The sequence below is a fragment of the Dipodomys spectabilis genome, unplaced genomic scaffold (assembly GCF_019054845.1).
Source record: "Dipodomys spectabilis isolate Male_0828 unplaced genomic scaffold, ASM1905484v1 ptg000019l, whole genome shotgun sequence".
Lineage (NCBI taxonomy): Eukaryota > Metazoa > Chordata > Mammalia > Rodentia > Heteromyidae > Dipodomys > Dipodomys spectabilis.
Window position 1 is genome coordinate 2,705,483 of NW_024870696.1, and position 19,386 is coordinate 2,724,868.

Sequence of the window (19,386 nt, forward strand, 5' to 3'; positions counted from 1 at the left end):
CATTTTCTATTAAAACAAAAATGAAAGCACTAGAACAGATGAGCAACCACATAGCAGACTTGCTTCCTGAGCTCCTTCTCTGTTGACGAATCCAGATAATTCCAGTTTATTATTATTTTTCTCCTGGGGCAGGAAGGGACTAGGACTGGAATAACACATCAGAAGGTGGGCGAGACAGTGGCCAAATGCCAAAGCAAAGGAAGACGCTTATACTCGATAATTTTGAGACGCTTCTTTGTTGAGAAGTTCCCCTTGAGGCCGGTGGTCTGGCAGCTTCATTGTCCTGTGTGTCAGACCGGGAGGGAATACTGTGTCTTCAGGATCCATCTGCTCAGCTGGATGCCTGTTACTTCAGATTATGTAAGGGTTTCCAGAAATGTCACCAAAGCTGTGACTTAGAGGACCTGAGGATGCCTGGCGACTAGGTTATCCTTTGGCTTGACTGAAGCTTACCTCTGAAAGGGTAGTTTTGTTTGTCGTTTCTGAAGGAATACATTAAGGTAAAATAAAGTGCAATCAAGTAACTTTACATGAAATTATTTACTCATTCAAAGAGTTCTGCAATTTATGCTATGGAAAAATATATAATATGTATAATATACTATTTATATACTTTATATACATATATACATACCTTATGTACATGTACTATGGATGTACAAAATATGAAAGTTTAGACTATTTAACAGTTTGTATCATAAAAGCTCGCTGATTAAAAAAACAGACAGTAATTGGGCGCTGGTGACTCATGCCTGTAATCTATTCAGGGGGCTGAGATCTGAGGATCGTGGTTCAAAGCCAACCCAAGCAGAGCAGGAAAGTCCCTGAGACTCTTATGTCCAATAAACCACTAGAAAACTGGAAGTGGCACTGTGGCTCAAGCAGTAGACCTCTTGCCTTGAGCTGAAGAACGCAGGGACAGTGCCCAAGCCCAGAGTTCAAGCCCCATGACTGACCAAAAAAAAAAAAGACAGTATTTCAGTATGCCATCTTCTTAAATCAGAGTCCAAACACTGCCAAAAGAAACAAAAGAAATTGTGATAAAAAGAAATGGTTCAGAAAAGAAAAATACACTTAGAAACACATCCTATGTATATGACATCTGGAACTGATCATTTCTTAATGTCCTCTCTCATCAACACAATGGTCAAAAATGACGTGAATAATACTATTGGCTTCTAAGAATTTGATTTTTATTGAATTTTGTACAAAACTTAGCAAATCATGCCAGTAAAAACCAAAAGCTATGGCCTGAAGTGTTTTTTTTTTTTTTTACTATTCTATACTCATATGTCTATGTTACTTATACAGGTCTAAGTAGTATCTATAGATATAGAGAAACCAAATGTCATATCTATATTTCTGTGAGTTAAAGCCTCCAGAATAAAAGCTGAATTACAGTGGCTCAAGTGTGTAATCCTCACTGCTTGGGAGGCTACCCAAGGCTGAGCCCAGGCCAAGGAATAAAAGTTCAAGAAACTCATCTCAATCAATGGCTGGATGTTGTGATGTGTACCTATTATCTCAGCTATAAGGGAAGCGCAATGACTAGTTAATGACACGAGGAAACACAATATATACCTTAACTATAATCAATGCAAAAAGGGCGCTGCAGGCATGACCTAAGTGGTAGAGCTTCTACTTTGCAAGTATAAGGCCCTGAGGTTCGATCCCCAGTACCTCCAAATCAATCAATCAATAAATTAATTACTTTATAGTAAGTTTGATTTTTGTACAAATAGTTTTTATGAAAATAATCAGACTGTTCCCTGATGTAGGTATCTTTTACTTGAAAAAAACAGAACTAGTTATTTTGGTATATGTTTCTGTTCTCTGTGTATTAAGGATCTGTGGTTGCTCTTTCCATTTTTCTGTATGGCCTTTTAGTAAGTTCTGAAGGGAAGCATACATTGATTTGTTCCAACAGACGATTTTTGGTCAGTATTAGAGACAGTTTTCACAGGGTAGCCTTGGAATCTCAACCTTCCCAATTTTAGCCTTGCAGGTAGTGAGGATTACAGATGTGAAACATAGTGATTAGCTTCAGATTGTTACTTTAGAATAAATTGAATTGTGAACTTTAGTCTCTGAGAAGCTTCATTTGATTTGTTTTGTTTCCACAGAGAATATTACAGCAAAGCATATTGTGAGTAATGATAGCTCGGATAGTGATGATGAATCCCAAGAACGTAAAGGTAAGAGAGACAGACACCTGACAGGGACTGATAAAGAAAAGATGTGCATCATCTGTCTGATTTTTCTCACTGAAGATGCTGAGTTAGTTTAAGCACTTTAGTAACAAATTTGCAGCTTTCTCTTAAGGGGGCTACATAGTATACCTGCAACAAAAAGTGGCAGATAAAAGCCCTTCTTTTAAATACCTCAAAAGAATTTTCTGTTGCACAAATGGACAAATCTGAGATGGTTGGAACACTTTGATCATGAATTTCCTTTCATAGCAAAGCTAGCCAGTGTAAAGGGAATACATACTATATGGTCAGCATTTTGAAGATTATTTATTGATTTAAGGGCTACTTAGTGAAAATAATAATGATTTTTCCATTAGTAAGTAAATTACTACAACAATCACTGCTGGACTATTCGCTGGTTCTTTAAGAAGTTCAAGAACTCTGACTATGGCCGCTTTAGCGTAACTAATAGGCTGTAATAAAGGAGGATTATTTAGGATGCTTTTTGAGGTTTTTACAAATTAGCTCTCAATATTCCTTTTAAATAAAGTTTTTGGAGCTGTTTTAGGTTCAGTGTGAAATTGAACAGAAAAATAGAGAATTTCTATCTATCTTCTGCCTTTTGCATCCACCATCAGCCTTCTCTACTGAAAACACTTCTCATTAGAGTGGAACAGCTAATGACATTGTGAAAATGTATTGGGATGCCATTATCACTGGAAGTCCATAATTCACAGCTGCTATTGTACCCTCTGTGGGATCTAGTGAATGTGTAATGACAAGTAACTTCCATGTACATGTATCTATCACATACATTGGTGTCTTTTCTTTGTAAGTCAGCTGTCTTCTATTTCTTAGTCTCTCCTCCTCTAACTTCTGGTGGTACCAATCATTTTGGTGTCTTCATTATTTTATCTTATCCAGAATGGACCATATTTGGATTCCTACAGCGTGCAATCTTTTCACATTACTTCCTTTCATTTTGTGGTATGAACATCACATGGCTTAATAACTCATTCATTCTAACTGTTAGGTAATATTGTCTAAATACATTCTGGTTCATTCATTGAGGCTATGTTGACTGCTTTCAGGTTTCAAATAAACACATGTTCAAGTTTTTGTAACGATGGCTGAATACTAACTACAATTGCTAGATAATAAGACAAGAGCATAATTTCATAAGGACCTTCTTGGATTTCTCCTGGTCATTTTGCATTTTTACCATCAACAACTAAAAGTTTCTTTACCTTTGCAAACATCCTTGTCAACTTTTGGTGTTGTCAGTGTTTTAGATTTTAGCCCTTGTGACATATGAGTTGTAGTTTTCCATTTTATAGATTTGTATTTCTCTGATGACTTGTATAACTTCCCAGGCTTAGTGATGTGTGCCTGGGAAAAGTCATTTAAAATTATTGTGTTTGGCCCATGATTGAATTTTAAACATTTTACAGCATTTGTTTAAATTACAGGGCTTTTAAAGCCCCAAACTTTATACTCAGGGATGAAATGATGGGTCATAGGACAAATTCATAGGGTATTTATTGGGCAATAATTGTGTATTGAGTTCTTTAGCTGCTTCTTGCATAATCTTGGATATTTACTAACAGGATAAGGACTGTTGAGAAAACTTAGGAAACATAGAGGGTAAGATTATCTACTATGGCTTTTATGTGTGTGTGTATGCTTGTGTTTGTGTGTGTGTGTGTATCAGAGAGAGAGAGAGAGACAGAGAGACAAAGAGAGAAAGACAGAGAGAGAATTTGTCTGAAGAAAGGGAAAAAGAAAATGAACCCAGGGTTGAGGAGAAAAGAGAAAATGGAAGTTACCTGAATGTCTAGCAATAGACTATTGAAACGGTCAGAAATACAACCTTTACCTTGCTGGTATATGAAAGGAACCAAGAGCATTATAACCATATGTTAAAGACCTAGAGCTTGATTATCAACTATGACTTTCAATTGACCAAAGAAATTGCATTTTTTGGCGTGTGCTCTTTACTTTTTTCCTTAGGTACTGAAAATGAAGAAGCTGAAAAGGAATATCAAAATGATAATCAAGCTAGCTGGGTCCATCGTATGTTGATGGCCTTGGTGAGTGATTCGGCTTTATTCAACACCCGGGAAGGGCGTGCTGGGAAGGTGCACAACTTCATGCTCGGCTTGAACCTGAATACGTCTTACCCACTGTCTCCGCTGAGAGATTTCACCACACAGGAATCCTTCGATGATGATGACGAGCTGGATGCAGCTGTAGCAGGTGAGCATGCAAAACATCCCCCCTGCCCCCTAACTCAGGCCCTTTTCATTCTTTCTCTGGAAAATATCCTTTTAATGACTGGTGATGTTTGTTCATATATGCTCAGTGGCATGGGTATGCATTGATTTGTGAGGAGCTTTTATTTTCTGGTGTCTGGTTGCTACATTGGTCAAGAAAACAATGCAGCCAGATCGGTACTGAAAAGTCCCACGGGGAATTTAGAATCTTTTTGTTTTAATTGGGTCAGAGTTCACTTCAGGAGAATAGGAAAGCCTGTGTTAATAACTTCAGGGATTTAAAGTAGAGTATTAAGTACTTGCAAAGTTGTTCCAAGGATTAGAGGAGCATGCTCTAGGCTGAGCTTCCAAGAATGACTCCATAAACAAAATCGTCCCCACCACCGCCTCCACAGAGGTGCTTGGCTATAGACAGCAGTAGCAGCCTGCCTCATTTCCTCCTTCCCAGGGTGTAGGCTTTCCTCTTTGGCAGAGGCCAGTGCTGCCCTGCGCTGTAGCTTGAGAGCATCTGTTGAACTTTGTTCTTAGGCTGATGCCCTGCTGTGGGCCAGAGCACAGGAGATGGAGTTGAGGGAGCCCTTCGGTGCCACTTAGATAGTGAATCTGTCTCTCCAGTTCCCAGAAGGCTGAGGGAACTTTTTAAGGCTGTCCAGTAAGAATCTAGTTGTTTTTTTATGTTTGTTACCTAGCCAAATCCCCAAGAACATCTTCATTCCCGTGTGTGCTATAGATTACAAATTAAACCGGCTTTAGCAACTAATGGTACGTAATTTATCTTTCTGGTGATAATCTTAACATTTTATTTTTGCTCTGTTGTTATGTAATCTTTTCCTTGTTGTCCAAATGACATTTCTGAATCTTTTCTGACCTATGGACATCGATAAGATGGTGTGAAAATTTAAATGAAAAATTAAAAAATAAATCTTTCTATGCCCTGTGTCATACCTATGAAACAAAGGAGGAGGGCACAATGCTCAATAGGAAATGTACTCATTACCTTCCTCATGTAACGTTAACCCTTCTGTACAGTATTTTAACAATAAAATGTACAAAAAAGAATTAGGATATGGTTTTCAATTGTGTTATTGCTCTGGTAGGTCTATATCTAGTTATCCTTTACCTTTATAGGGAATTGAGAAAGAGATTCCTCTAGTTTGAAGAAGAGTCCAAAATTCACATTTTACATTGAGTTTCTGCTATTTAACTCAAGGCTAGAGTGTCCAGTTATATATCTCTATTGCATATACTTTTTGGTGGCTCACACATGTAATCTAGGTATTCAGGAGGCTGGAATTTGGAGAATCATGGGTCAAAGCCAGCTCAGGCAGATGAGACTCCATCTGTAATTGACCAGCAAAAAGCTTGGCTGGAGGCATGTCTCAAACAATAGAGGGATAGCCAAACAAGCAAGCTAAACCAAGTGCATAATGCTAAGCTCAAATTCTGGTATTGGGGAAATAGGTCCATAAATGAGTAGTGAATATGTATCTTTACATTCATGCCAGCTGGAAATGCACTTGACGCTGTAATCAGCAACATTATTTTCCGTCACATCATTATGACATTTCAATTCTAATGAAATTTATTTCTTCTGAAAACTAGAGCTTTCTAATTAATGTTTGATGAGCTTCTGAAACTATTTTATTTTATTTTATTTTTTTTTGGGTCCAGTCATGGGGCCTGAACTCTGGGCCTGAGCACTGTCCCTCAGCTCTTCAACTCAAGGCTAGCGCTCTACCACTTGAGTCACAGCGCCACTTCCGGCTTTTTTCTTTTTACTTATGTGTTGCTGAGGCATGCGTTCTACCAATGAGCCACCTTCCCAGCCCAGTATTTAGATCCAAAGAAATCCTCAGTTATTTTGTTCCTTAGAGAAGGAAGAACAAAGAAAACGATTCTGTCATCATTGTCCAAAATTACTCAGCAGACCTGGGCTTGGGATGGGTGGCTGTTGGCCTTGTTCCTGAGTCTTTTTCTTGTGATATATACATCCCCTGTGGTTCCATTACTCATTGTCTTGTTGTAAGAATGGAAGTTTTCTTTGTGTAAACTTGATTCCATCTCTTTTACGTTTTACTTTGCCAGCATAACTTTTCTGTGGTTTATAAAACATGTGTCCTGTACTCCACATTTTTATCATCTTCCTGGCAGTTTTCTAACATTTTATGTGGATTAGAGAGTATTAAGGTTGCCAAGCAAAATACAGAGTTTCCAGTTCAATTTTAATTTTAAATAACATGCAAAAAATGATGCTAATTTAAATGAACTCCAAGATATGGATACGAGGGTTTTTTGTTGTTGTTGGTAGTGGTGGTATTGCTTCTAATGTACTGTGTGAAGTTATTTCTTCTCTTTAGTTTTTTATCCTTTGGTTCATCTCCAGTTGTCACTGTTTTCTTATTTTGGTACCCTTATCTTGTATATACGCAAATCTGATTTGGGGGAAGGAGGGGAAATAACAAAATGGTAAGATAAAAGACAAAAGGTGAATCAGTGCAGCAGCGGCACTCACAGGACACTATGTAGGAAATGAACTTTACAACCTGCAGGGAGCAGAGTCAGGGAGTAGGTAACACTGCTGGACAAGAAATGTACTCAGTACCTTCCTTATGTAATTGTAACCCCTCTGTACATCACCCTCACAATAAAATATAATTAAATTTAAAAAATAACATGCATGCCAATAATGCATTCTTAATCCTTGGAACATTTAGGAAATGCTTAGACAAAGCAATTATTTGTTACTTGTTTTAAATACAGACTTAGTTGGGCATATTTTATTTGGAGGGAGCAGTACTGGGTTATGAACTCAGAACATTGCACTTGCTAGGATCACTCCAATACTTCAGCCATACTTCAAGATGTTTTTGCTGTAGGCATTTTTTCAGATTGACTCATGCATTTATGCCTGTTTGACAGGCACATGCCACCATGCCCTGGCTTTTATTGAGGGAAATGGGGTCTTGGGCTGGCCTTGAGCCTCAGTCCTCTCAATCAGCACCTCCTAAGTAGCTAAGATTATAAAAGTGAGCCACCATACCCAGCCTCATCTTTTATTTTAATTAATTAAACTTTGAAATCTTAGCATGCAGACCTCTGCATCTTTCTATTTTCAGGTTGTTCTGCATTTTTATCTTCTTTATTTTCTTCCTTCCCTCTTGTACTTACATAATATTCATACACACAAGTATCATGAGCTTTGTCCTGGGGATTTCCTAATCAATAAGACATGTATAATCAGTCTTTGCCTGTGTAAAGATTCCAATCAGTTCATGGTCCTTGCTTGAAGTTAGGGTTCATGGAAAGGATCCATCTATATTGCTTAAAATAATAGAGGGATGTCTAGTGCTGATGGCTCATAATCCTAGCTACTTAGAAGACTGAGATCTGAAGATCACAGAGAGAAGCCAGCCTGGATAGAAAAGTCCGTGAGACCCCTGTCCTCAATTAACCAGCAAAAATCCAAAAGCAGGGGTATGGCTTAAGTGGTAGTGTTCCAGCCTTGAATGAAAAGCCAACAAAGAATATAAGACTCAGAGTTCAAGCCCAAGTATGGGGAGAGGGACAGAGGGGTGGCAGGAGGAGACTGAAAGCCTGAATCTCTGACATAACAGCCTTAGGCTATGGCTGCAGACTAAGCACACAGGCTGATGTATTTACTAGATTTCTGATGAGCTGGAGAATATCAGTCCCTTGTGCAGTCCCTTTTTTCCATTTTTATACAATAACATGAGGCATGATCTATTGATCAACCATCACTAAATATAGCATTATTTACAATAAATATTTATTTTTTAGTTACTTTGAAATGTTCTAGCCTGCATATATTTCAAGTTAACCAACTTCAGAGAAACCTTTACTTCTGTTTCTCAGTGTGTATCTCATTACAGCTGCCTTTTATTTATTTTATGTGTTTAATTTTAAGAAATAGTGGCCATGAATGTCAGTAAAAATAGCTTAAATCAGATCAGTCAGTGACAAATTCATCCAAGCTTCACTTTAGACTGAATTGGCTTTTTCAGACAAAGACTCATAAATTAGATCCTGTTTATTTCCCTCTGTTTTCAAGTTTTAGAATAATTTTATAAAACATGAATATTAAGAGATTTACCTCAAACTAATAATTTCTGTTCAACTTTTAATTAAAAATCCTATTTATTATTCAGCTAAAGTACCTTCTGTAAAACATTATTTCTTTTATTTTTTATACATTCCCACACCAAAAAATAGGTATATATTTTCATCTAATTGAGATGTTGTTTTGGGGGAAAAAATCTTATAATTTGCTTTTCTGTATGGCAATTCTGTTTATATAAAATTAAAAATCTGGGCATCTTAAAATAATCTCTCAACCTAAAATGAGGGGGGCAAAAGCACTGTTTTGTACCTAGCCCAGTATCTCCTGGAAACAAGATAAATTATAGGATGATAGTTTCCCTCATTAGTTGACTACAAGGTAATTCAGTGCCTGGAGAACTAATTTTGGAAAGGCTTTTCATGACTTACATTGCCTCTTTCCTGTTTACCTCTGTGTTTAGAATACTTACTGGGAAAGACACTATCTGGAATAGGAGATCAAGACATGAGTTCATATAGACCAGAAATCAAAACACACACATCCAAATATTTGTGAGTTGTAGACCAAGTCTGTGTGATGTATTTATAAAACAGATATCCAGATATCCACTGTTGAAATGCTGTAGAAAAAATGTTATGTGAATATAAGACAGAATTTAGTTACTGCACCTGTCAGAAAACATTACTCATTCACAGTTTGGAAATTTTGAATGTTTTAACTTATGGGAAGGTATTCCTCACAATGACATAAATTCATTGACACTTTAGTTTTGGAACCTTGGTTCTCACTATGTTGATGTGAAACTACACAGTTTTCCATAACTCCTTTTACTTCTTTGGACCTCAGCTTGCCTATCAAAGCATTATATGTACTAGAAGTTGGATCAAGTAGTAGAGTACCAAGTGAGCAAGCAAGCAAAGCTTGTGTAAGGGTGTGAGTTCAATCCTTGTCTCTGCCAAAAAATAAAAATAAAAATAAATAAATAAAAAGTGTTGCAAGGTTGATAAAATTTGTATGTAAAATTTCTTTTTTTTTTTTGGTCCGGTCGTGGGGCCTGAACACTGGGCCTGGGCGCTGTCCCTCAGCTCTTCAGCTCAAGGCTAGCGCTCTACCACTTGAGCCACAGCGCCACTTCCGACTTTTTACTTTTGCTTATGTGGTGCTGAGGAATCGAACCCAGGGCCTCGAGCATTCAAGGCAAGCGCTCTACCACTGAGCCACCTTCCCAGCCCTGTATGTAAAATTTCTAAGACATAATACTCAATATAAAGGAAGTTGCTTAGGAATGAGAGTAGTTAAATAATGGCTTCCCGATTCTTTGTGAAATGTTTAAAACTGATATAATTCAAAGAATATAATTTTTTCTCGTCAAAAAGTTTGCAAATAATTTTTCAGCTAAAAATCTCAGAGAATCTTGAGATATAGTTCAAGTGGTAGAATATAAGGCCCTGGGTTCAAAATGGAGTAACACTAAATAAGTGAAAAATAAATAAACAAGTAAAAACTCAAATCTCAGAGAGATAATTGTTTGAGTTATAACAAAGATTTATTTTTCATCAGTGTTTTAGAGATGAGAAATTTTGATGTATGACACAATGCACAGAAAGCTGTTCACTGTAGGAATTTAGAGAAATATTTATAACTTACTAATTATACCCAATTTGAATTTAAATGACCTGTTTCAATTTACATTGAACAAATTTTGTAACTAATTACTTTATTGGTGTTTTAATTTCAGGTTTTATTAATAGTAAAGATTATAAATTTTAGTTGCACAGACAGCTTAAAATTAGCATTCTATTGTAATCTTTTCTCTTTAACATGTAAGTAAAAATTGACTGTGAGAAAAGTATTACTCTTTTTTCACTTTGACACATGTGGAGAATACTGACATTGGATTACTATTGAATATTAGTCATTTCCTGGAAACTTTTAATATGCTTTTGCTAAGTTAATGCTCACAATTCCATGAGCTGAGTATTAACTACATTCACAGATGAGTCTATAAGCATGGATCTCTCTGAGCTTCCAGTTTTTTGTGTATCTCTTGTGAAAATGCTTGCCAAATAGGATTTACAGGTTCACCCAGAGATTATAACAAGTGTCTTCTATGAACTTCTTTTCTCAGCTCTGCAGTAACAGACTCTGAAGCGGGGCCAGCCTTCTTCCTTAACAGAGAAAAGTGTAGACAAAGAGCTGGCGAACCAGGTCCCTGACATTTCATTCAAGCCAATCCCAATCAATTCAATTGTGGTTAAATTATCTCCTCAAGATGAGAGCTTTGAGTTCCATATGTAAATATGGAGAGTGGCATGTTGTCATTATTATTTCTTCATAACATGAATGATCTCTAAGTCTTGCTGTTTTCCAATGCCCTTGTCATCTCCATCTATCCTCCTTCTGTAATATACCACACGGGGCTCTTTGCTCCACCTTACCAATTGTTATTCCACCTTAGGGCCTTTGTACCAGTATTTCCTTCTTCTACAGCAGTCCCGCCCCATCATGTTCCACAAATCTAATTGACTACTCTGTATCATTTTTCTAGTTTCAGCTCATGGTTTACATCTCAGTGAGGGCTCCCCTGATCATCCAAAAGAAGTTTTTCCCTAGACCCTTGCCATCTCTGACTCTTTCCATTGCCACAACATTTGTTTACCAACTCCCGGACTTTGTGCTCCAAACATAATAGCTACAAGAGTGGAGTTGTGTTTGACTTGCTCAGTACCTGGAATTCTGCTCAACAGGAGTAGACAGTGCAGCTGAATGTGTTATCTGGGCTGTTTTCTTGTGCTGTTACCTTACAGAATGTGTACTAACTTACAGAGAGACAGTATGGGATCTGTTCAGACTACACCTCTCCTGCATTATGCTACTAAGAAGTCACTCTGTCTGTGTGTGTGTGTGTGTGTGTGTGTGTGTGTGTGTGTGTGTGTGTGCTGGGCTTGAATTCCCTGTGCAGTTATTTGGCTTTTTGGCTTTTCCATTCTCATCTGGTACTCTACCATTTGAACCAAACCTCCACCCCCAGCTTTTTGCTGGTTAATTGGAGATAAAAGCCATATGGAGTTGTCTGCTGAGGATAACTTTGAACCAGGATTCTCAGATCTCAGCTTCTTGACTAACTAGAATAACAGGCATGAGATATTGATGCCCAAAAGAACTCACTTCTAGTTTGCTTCACTATCCATGTATAGATATTCTCTTTCATGTCTGTCTGCTATAGGAATTCAACATGATAGTGTCTGTTGAAGTGTTTTTAAACCAGTAAAGATTGTATATGAGAGATAATACACTTAAAGAGGTCCTGGCTTAGTCAATACCAGATCCCGAGCTATAGTTCCTCCCATATATGTTCCATTTAGTCTTCTCAGCATCATTATATGAAAAATCACTTGGTTCTGATATTCCAGATAAAAAACTATGATTTAAAATTTTTTTGACTAAGACATATGTCCAGCTGTGTTTTCAAAGCCAGAGGCCTAACCATATGGAATTATTTCTTAATTTATAGTAAACATTTTCATATCTTAAATAAAATCAAATGATCATGAATTCATTGTTTTCTTACCTTTTTTTGTTTTCCTAAGATCCTGATGAATTTGAGCAAATATATGAGCCACTGGATGTCAAAAGCAAAAAAATTCATGTGGTAGACAGTGGGCTCACATTTAACCTGCCCTATCCCCTGATCCTGCGGCCCCAGCGGGGGGTAGACCTCATCATCTCCTTTGACTTTTCTGCAAGGCCAAGCGACACTAGCCCTCCATTCAAGGTAAGGAGACTTTAGATAGCCTTCCTCTCTCTAACATATTCTCTTGTCTGCATACCACTTATTTCTCTTGAGCTCAATTTCTTTTCTTTTAACATAATTTCTACTTTTCTTTTCTTTCTTTTCTCTCTCTCTCTCTCTCTCTTTCTTTCTTTCTTCTTCTTTTTTTTTTTTTTTTGGTTATAGGGGATTGAACTTTGGGCCTGAGCACTGTCTCTCAGCTCTTCAGCTCAAGGCAAGTGCTCTACCACAAGGTACAGCACCACTTCCCGTTTTCTGGTGGTTTATTGGAGATAAGAGTCTCACAGACTTTCCTGCCTAGGCTGGCTTTGAACCACAATCTTCAGATCTCTGCCTCCTGAGTAGCTAGGATTATATGCATGAGCCACTGGTGCCCAGCTTCTACATTGCTTTTTAAGACAGAGTTTCATTATATAGCCAAGTATGACTTCCAATGCAAAATCTTCCTCTTTCAGCCTTGAGTGATGTAGACATGCCTACCAATCAATGCTTAGCTATTTTCTACATTTTTTATGAGATGTATCATTCTACTCTCTAATAAAGCACTTAAAGGGGTAAAATTATCACAAGAAAGTTCAGAGTTAGGAGCAGGACAAGAGTGACAGAATGGATCTGAGGTTTCAACGGGATATTAAGCTGGGATGTAGGAGTTAAGGGGTAAAGATAATTAAAACCATGCATAGAAAAGACAAAATCAGAAGGAAAAAGTGGGGGCATAGAATGGTAACTTGATGAATAACATCACAGAGAAGGGAGAAAATGCAATGTGTGAAGTAATTAAAACTGAAATGAAGATAATAAGAAAGTCTTGAGTGAACAAGACTGGGTTGTTTCAATGAAGATGCAAAGGCAGAAAGCATACTGGAGGAATTTCAAGGATGAGTGAAAGTTTAACAGTGCACTCTTTAAGAAACAGATGGATACTGGCTATCAGTAGATGCTGGGAAGAAGAAATCTTTTGTAATAGAAGGCATATTTAAATACTGATGACTAGCAATCACTAATGAACAAGATACTATCTGTGGTAAGATTCAGAGGTGACCACACCTCTGAATTACACTTGTGTTAGAATCACACTTATGAAAAAGTTAAAGGGGTGAGGAGAGAGAGAAGATACAAAAATAGCAGTTGAAAGTAGTATAGAAATGTCCACATTATGGCAAGAGGCAAAGGGAAAATGACACCGGTGAAGAAAAATTCATTGCACAGAGAGAAAAGAAAGAAAGTAGTCATCTGGTCAGGTGCAGTGATTTATGCCTGTAATCCCAGATCGTTGGGGAGAAGAGATTAGGAGGCTTGATATCCAAGCGTAGACTGGGAAAAATTAGTGAGACTCCCAGTTCAACAAACAAGCCGGGTATAATCCTGGATTAAGAAAAGGAAATTGTTAAAGATCAAATGATATAGTCTATGATCTCCCAGCAGGAAGAGTCAGTCATCACCCAGGTGCCCTACAGCACACCAACTTTCCATTTAATTGTACTATAGATACACAGAGCCAAACAGTAGCCCTCTTAGCAACTCTGAAATTCATGTAAGGTCTCCTGTTCTCAGATTGTATTTATCTTTGATCTTTGTGGAGGCTGTTAGTGTTCAGAAAAACACCAAGGACCAAGGTGAAGACCTTGTGCATGGTTGGGTAGTTACACAAGGGGGATGTGCAGATCAATTGCTTCGTGGTTGCACCAAGCAGGAAATTAGTGAACTCACATGAAAAGCCATCAGACATGGCAATGAGCACATTTAAGGGACAGACACCATCTTGTTTGCAAAAACAAATCCTAAAAGCTCACTAGGAGAGTTTACAGGAGATTTCAGATTGCATGCTAGCAAGTAGAAGAATGAATATAAGGTTTCCAACAGACATAGGACATTGTGAAACTGCAGTTTGTGGGTGCTAAAGCTGATAGTATGGAGCAGGATGGGCTGGGGAATAGAGGGAGAAGGATTAAGATGAAGAGGGATTATGTAAATCTAGCACAATGCATTCAGCAAGCACTGTGCTGTGTGGGGAACTGAGCAGGAGGAGCAGAATATGATGGTTTGAGTGGGGCGATGGGGAGGGATGTGACAGGGTGAGGTAGAAGCTGGTGGTGTGTGATCCACGCCACTGGGGGCACTATACAATGTCAAAGCCATCATTTCACACATGTATCAGAGCTCTGCCATGGCTGTGAGTTACCACTGTATAAGGTTTTGAGAATACTGCCTTGTACCCCAGAAAGAGATGCATAATACTCTGCAGTAATTTTAAAATGCTGACTCACTTGTGATGAAGAAAAATATATACTTGTAAAAACTTGGAACTAACATTGAGTGTCCAGGCAACAGTTGTCAATATTTTGAAGTATTTTCTCATTTCTCTCAGGTGTGTGAATAGGTGTAGAGGTGTGTGTATGTATGTGTGTATGTGAGAGAGAGAGATGGGGGTGGGGGAAGAGAACACCATAGTTATGAGGTTTTATAGTTTTCCTCTCCTTACAACTGAATTACAAGCATTTTCCATGCCATTATTATTATTATTGTCATTTAATATGGTAGCACTGGAGTTTGACCTTAAGGCTTGTATTTGCTAGACAGGCACTCAACTACTTGAGCCAAATCTTTATTTTTTTGCGGGGGTGGGGGGGTGGGGTTTGGTCGTGGGGCCTGAACTCTGGGCCTGGACACTGTCCCTGAGCTCTTCAGCTCAAGGCTAGCGCTCTACCACTTGAGCCACAGTGCCACTTCTGGCTTTTTTCTTTTTGCTTATGTGGTGCTGAGGAATCGAACCCAGGGCCTCATGCCTGCAAGGCAAGCGCTCTACCACTGAGCCACCTTCTCAGCCCCTTGAGCCAAATCTAAGCTTGTTTTTTTTTTTTTTTTTTAGTTGCTTTTGGAATAGTATCTCACATTTTTTGCCAAGGCTTGCCTGGACTGCAATCTTCAGGTTTATATCTGCCACATAGCTGTAATTATAGACATACACCATCATGTATAGGTGTTTGTTGAGATGGGGTTCTGCTTACTTTTTTGCCTTGGCTGTTTTTGAATTGCATTCCTTTCTGCCTTTCCAGTAGTTCAAATGGCAGGCCAGCGTCACCACATCTGTCCATCATTAAATATTTTCTAAAATGTAATTCTATTGGCAAGGAACCCTTTTTTTTTAATATGATTGTGTTCACAGGAGCTGAATGCTTAGGGCATGGCCTTATGTTTTAGGGGGCTACCATCCAGCTACAAACCTGTATGCCACTGAGGATTAGATGTCTTCTGATGAGTAGGTAGACCCAACCTTTACTTCTCCACATATCTTTCTGTGAATGTTACCAAGTTCTTAATGAAGAAGAACTGACAATAACTGCAAAGAATTATGTAAATTCTATACAACATTAGCTGAAGAAAAAAAAACTGTATGCATATTGTACTATGAATACCAGCTTGCCTTTTATTGGAAAGGGAGTGACCATACTAATAAGTGAGTTCAAAGTGACAGTTCTGCTTGTTTTAGCTTGTATTGGGTTTGTTTTCTTTTGTTTCTTGAAATAGGGTTTCATTATGAAGCTCAAGGCTGGCCTCAAATTCACAATCTCCCTCTCTTGCCTTCTGGGTACGGGAATTATAGGACTCTACAAACAGGCCTAGCTGTTATATGATATTAGATGCTTTAAGGTTTTTTTATGATTATATCATTAACTTCTTTCTTCCTTTCTGTTCAGGTGAGTTAATAAGCCTGTTGTTTTGTGTTCGCATTGGTCTTAATGGCTAGTGTGGATGTGGTGGCCTTAATGATGGCCTTCTAGAAGTCCATGCCTAAGCAGCCAGGCCTGAGTAATGTAACCCTACTGATGCAAAGGGTTATTTACCAATATAATTAAGGAACACAAGTTGACTTTATTCTGGGTTATGTGGTGGGTGCCAATTATTACATAAGTATCCTCTCAAATCATAAAAAAAGTTTTAAATAATGAACAAATTTGTCATCTAATTGCCAGAATATAATGTAGATTTGCAGAGACAAAAATATCATTTCTTCTAGCTAAAAATGTCAATTTAGCATTTTACACAAACACACACAAATCAATGGAAAAATAAAAATAAAATGAAAAGAAAGAACTAGATACAGAACATTGGTGACAACAAGGTCCACAACCAAAAAAGGAAAAACAAGAACAAAGAAACCTGTTGTTTTCATGTCTTAGAGTTCATTTCAATTAGCATCATTTTGTATGGTCATATGTACATAGTTATTGAGTTACTATGATTTTCTGCCAGGACTATCCTAGACATATACTAATTATTACAAATAAGGGAAACCTGGAGCCTATGTTTCTTTGGGTCTGGCTTACTTCGTTTAATATGATTTTTTCCCAAGTCTTTCCATTTCCTTACGAAAGGGGCAATGCCATTCTTTCTGATAGAAGCATAAAATTCTTTCAAAATATAAAGAGCATCTAGAACCCTGAGAGTGTAATAAAATGGGCATGATTCTATACACTGGAACAAATTCTCTAGGAAACAATTTAATAATATAAAGAAAAAGTGAAAAGAAAATTTATCTTTTGTCCTCTCAAATCATACCAATTTTAGGGACCTATTATGAGAAGGTAATCATGGTCTATATAAGATTTAAGTGACCTTCATCATAAAAATAAAAAAAATATGAAGGTTGAGGATACAGTTTCGTGGTTTCCCTAACATGCTTAAACTCTTGAGTTTGATCCCTAGCATGACAAATATATAAATTAATTAATAAATGATTAATTAAATAATTTACTTTCCTGATGATCCCTAAAGGATTTTTAATATATAGAAAAATGCCTATGGGATTCTGGTACTCTACATCTTGAATATACACTTATCTAACTTTGTGAAGGGTAGGGGAATAACAAAATGCTGAAACAAGGACAAAGGATGACCTATTGCAACAACAATACTCACAAGACACTGTGTTGGAAATGAGCTTTACAACTTTGGGCGGGGGGATGTGGGAGGGAAGGGATAGTGGGAAAAAAAGGAGTGGGTAACAATGTTCAACAAGAAATGTGCTCATTATCTTACTCATATAACTGTAATCCCTCTGTATAGCATCTTTATAATAAAGTTTAAAAATGTAAAAACCACACACAGATAAATTGTATGTACTAAAATATATCCATATTCTTTTTTTCTTTCCTTTTTATTTTTTACTTAAAAATTTTATTGTAAAGTTGACATACACAGGGGTCAAAGTTATATGAGACAGGTAATAAGTACATTTCCTTTTGAGCAGAGTCATTCCTCATTTTCTCCCAGTGTTTCCCCTCCCATCTCCCCTCCTCCCCAAGTTGTATAGTTCATTTCCAACATAGTGTCTAGTGAATATCACTGCTGGATTGGTTCACCCTTTGCCCCACTGTTTCTGTGCTTTACATTCCCCTCCCAAAATCAGATTAACTTATATACAACACAAAGTTTACAGAAATCTTATATAGAGATAAAAGGGAATAAACTAAAGAAAAAAAGGAAAGGGAAAAGAAAAGAAAAAAACCACAAATAGTACAATTCAAAACCTCTTGTCTCATTTCTTGGGGTTCATTTTGATAAGCATTATCTTATATGGTCATATGAACATAGGTATGAACATGAGCTCTTCTTATGATATATTTACATGTATATACGTACTTACATAGGCAAATATATTTTATACATAAGTGAACTGGCAAGTATATGCCTTCTACATTACAGTTTGGATCATCTTCTGTTCTTTAACTGGCTTTTTTTCCCCTTCTACTTTAAGGTTTTTCAGCCTCACATTAGTATTCAAAAATGAGCCTAGACATTTTCCAAATTATCTCATTGAACAACACTGTCCAATTTTTCTCTCTAAAACATTGCTTTAGTTAGTACTCTGTGAGCTTTCCCTACATCAGCTTCGGGAAGTGGCAAGTGCAGGGAGTTATCAATGAACACTCAAATGCATGGTCAGAACAGAGCACAGTCCTGTTCCATGGCTGTCATTTGGGAACAAGAGTCTTTACTTACTACATCTTCCTAAAACTTTGGTTTTTTTCACATTAGCAGCCTGACTCATAGTGTGTGTCATTATTGCTCAGTCTTTACAGAGGCAAGGAGACACCAGGAAGAAGATGGGTTTTCCCTTTTGTAATCATTGCCTTCGTAGTCACCAATTTTTAATCTTTTCCACGTCAGGATCAGAGAGGAAAGGGAAAGTTTCTACCTCTTCCTGATTCCACTGTTGAATTACACATCTAAAAATAGCTGGACTTTTACCTCACACAGTCTCCTTTCTTCTTTTACCACACATGCATATGGTTGGGTCAGTTGCAGCCTGAGTCATGTTTGTAAACACTAGAAGGTTCTGTCTTTTCCCTGCTGGCACGCAATTGCTTCACTGGGTGATTTCGCTCTGCTCTGCTGTTGAATAACCAGGAAGGAAGAATTTTCAGTAGTGCTGGACATGTTTAACACAAAGAGCAGAGAGAAAGAAGGGAAGGGTTAAAAAGGACAATTTTCTTGATTTTAAGTGGAGAAATGATCTGTACACACATGGGATTATCTGCTCCACAAAGCTGGTCTCAGTGTAATAGTGTGTGAGGCAAACATTTTCATTGCTGTAGAATTCTTTGCTTGCTTAGGATTTTATTTCTTTGTAAATGGTATTGAGAGGAAAATTCTTAGACTCGCAGAGACTAATTTGGTTTGTCAACAATTTTTCAAATGCCTGTTGTGGAGCTAGTCTTTTGCTTCTAATTGACATGACAATATTGAGTTTGTAATTTTTTGTAATTTATTTTTGTCATTCATGGGACTTGAACTCTGGGCCTGGGTACTGTCCCTGAACTTTTCAGCTCAAGGTGAGCTCTCTACCACTTGAGCCACAGTGCCATTTCTGGTTTTCGGGTAGTTAATTGGAGATAAGAGTCTCATGGATTTCTTGCCCAGGCTGGCTTCAAACAGCCTCAGATCTCAGCCTCCTGAGTAGCTAAGCTTACAGGCATGAGCACTGGCACCTGGCTGAGTTTGTAGAGTGATTTCTTTTTCAGATTTATGAGCTTCTTGAAGGTATTGTTG

The 19,386-nt window shown here is 37.6% G+C and overlaps 1 protein-coding gene across 2 annotated transcripts in view; it reads left to right on the forward strand.

Moving 5' to 3' along the window:
- The window catches only part of Pla2g4a (phospholipase A2 group IVA), a 127,394-nt gene that overhangs the window by 96,834 nt on the left and 11,174 nt on the right, over nucleotides 1-19,386 (forward strand). For both annotated transcript variants that reach the window (XM_042674499.1, XM_042674500.1), the window contains exons 13-15: nucleotides 2,124-2,195; nucleotides 4,200-4,445; nucleotides 12,131-12,315. In XM_042674499.1, the coding sequence (XP_042530433.1) occupies nucleotides 2,124-2,195; nucleotides 4,200-4,445; nucleotides 12,131-12,315 (503 nt within the window). The remainder of the gene's footprint in view (nucleotides 1-2,123; nucleotides 2,196-4,199; nucleotides 4,446-12,130; nucleotides 12,316-19,386) is intronic.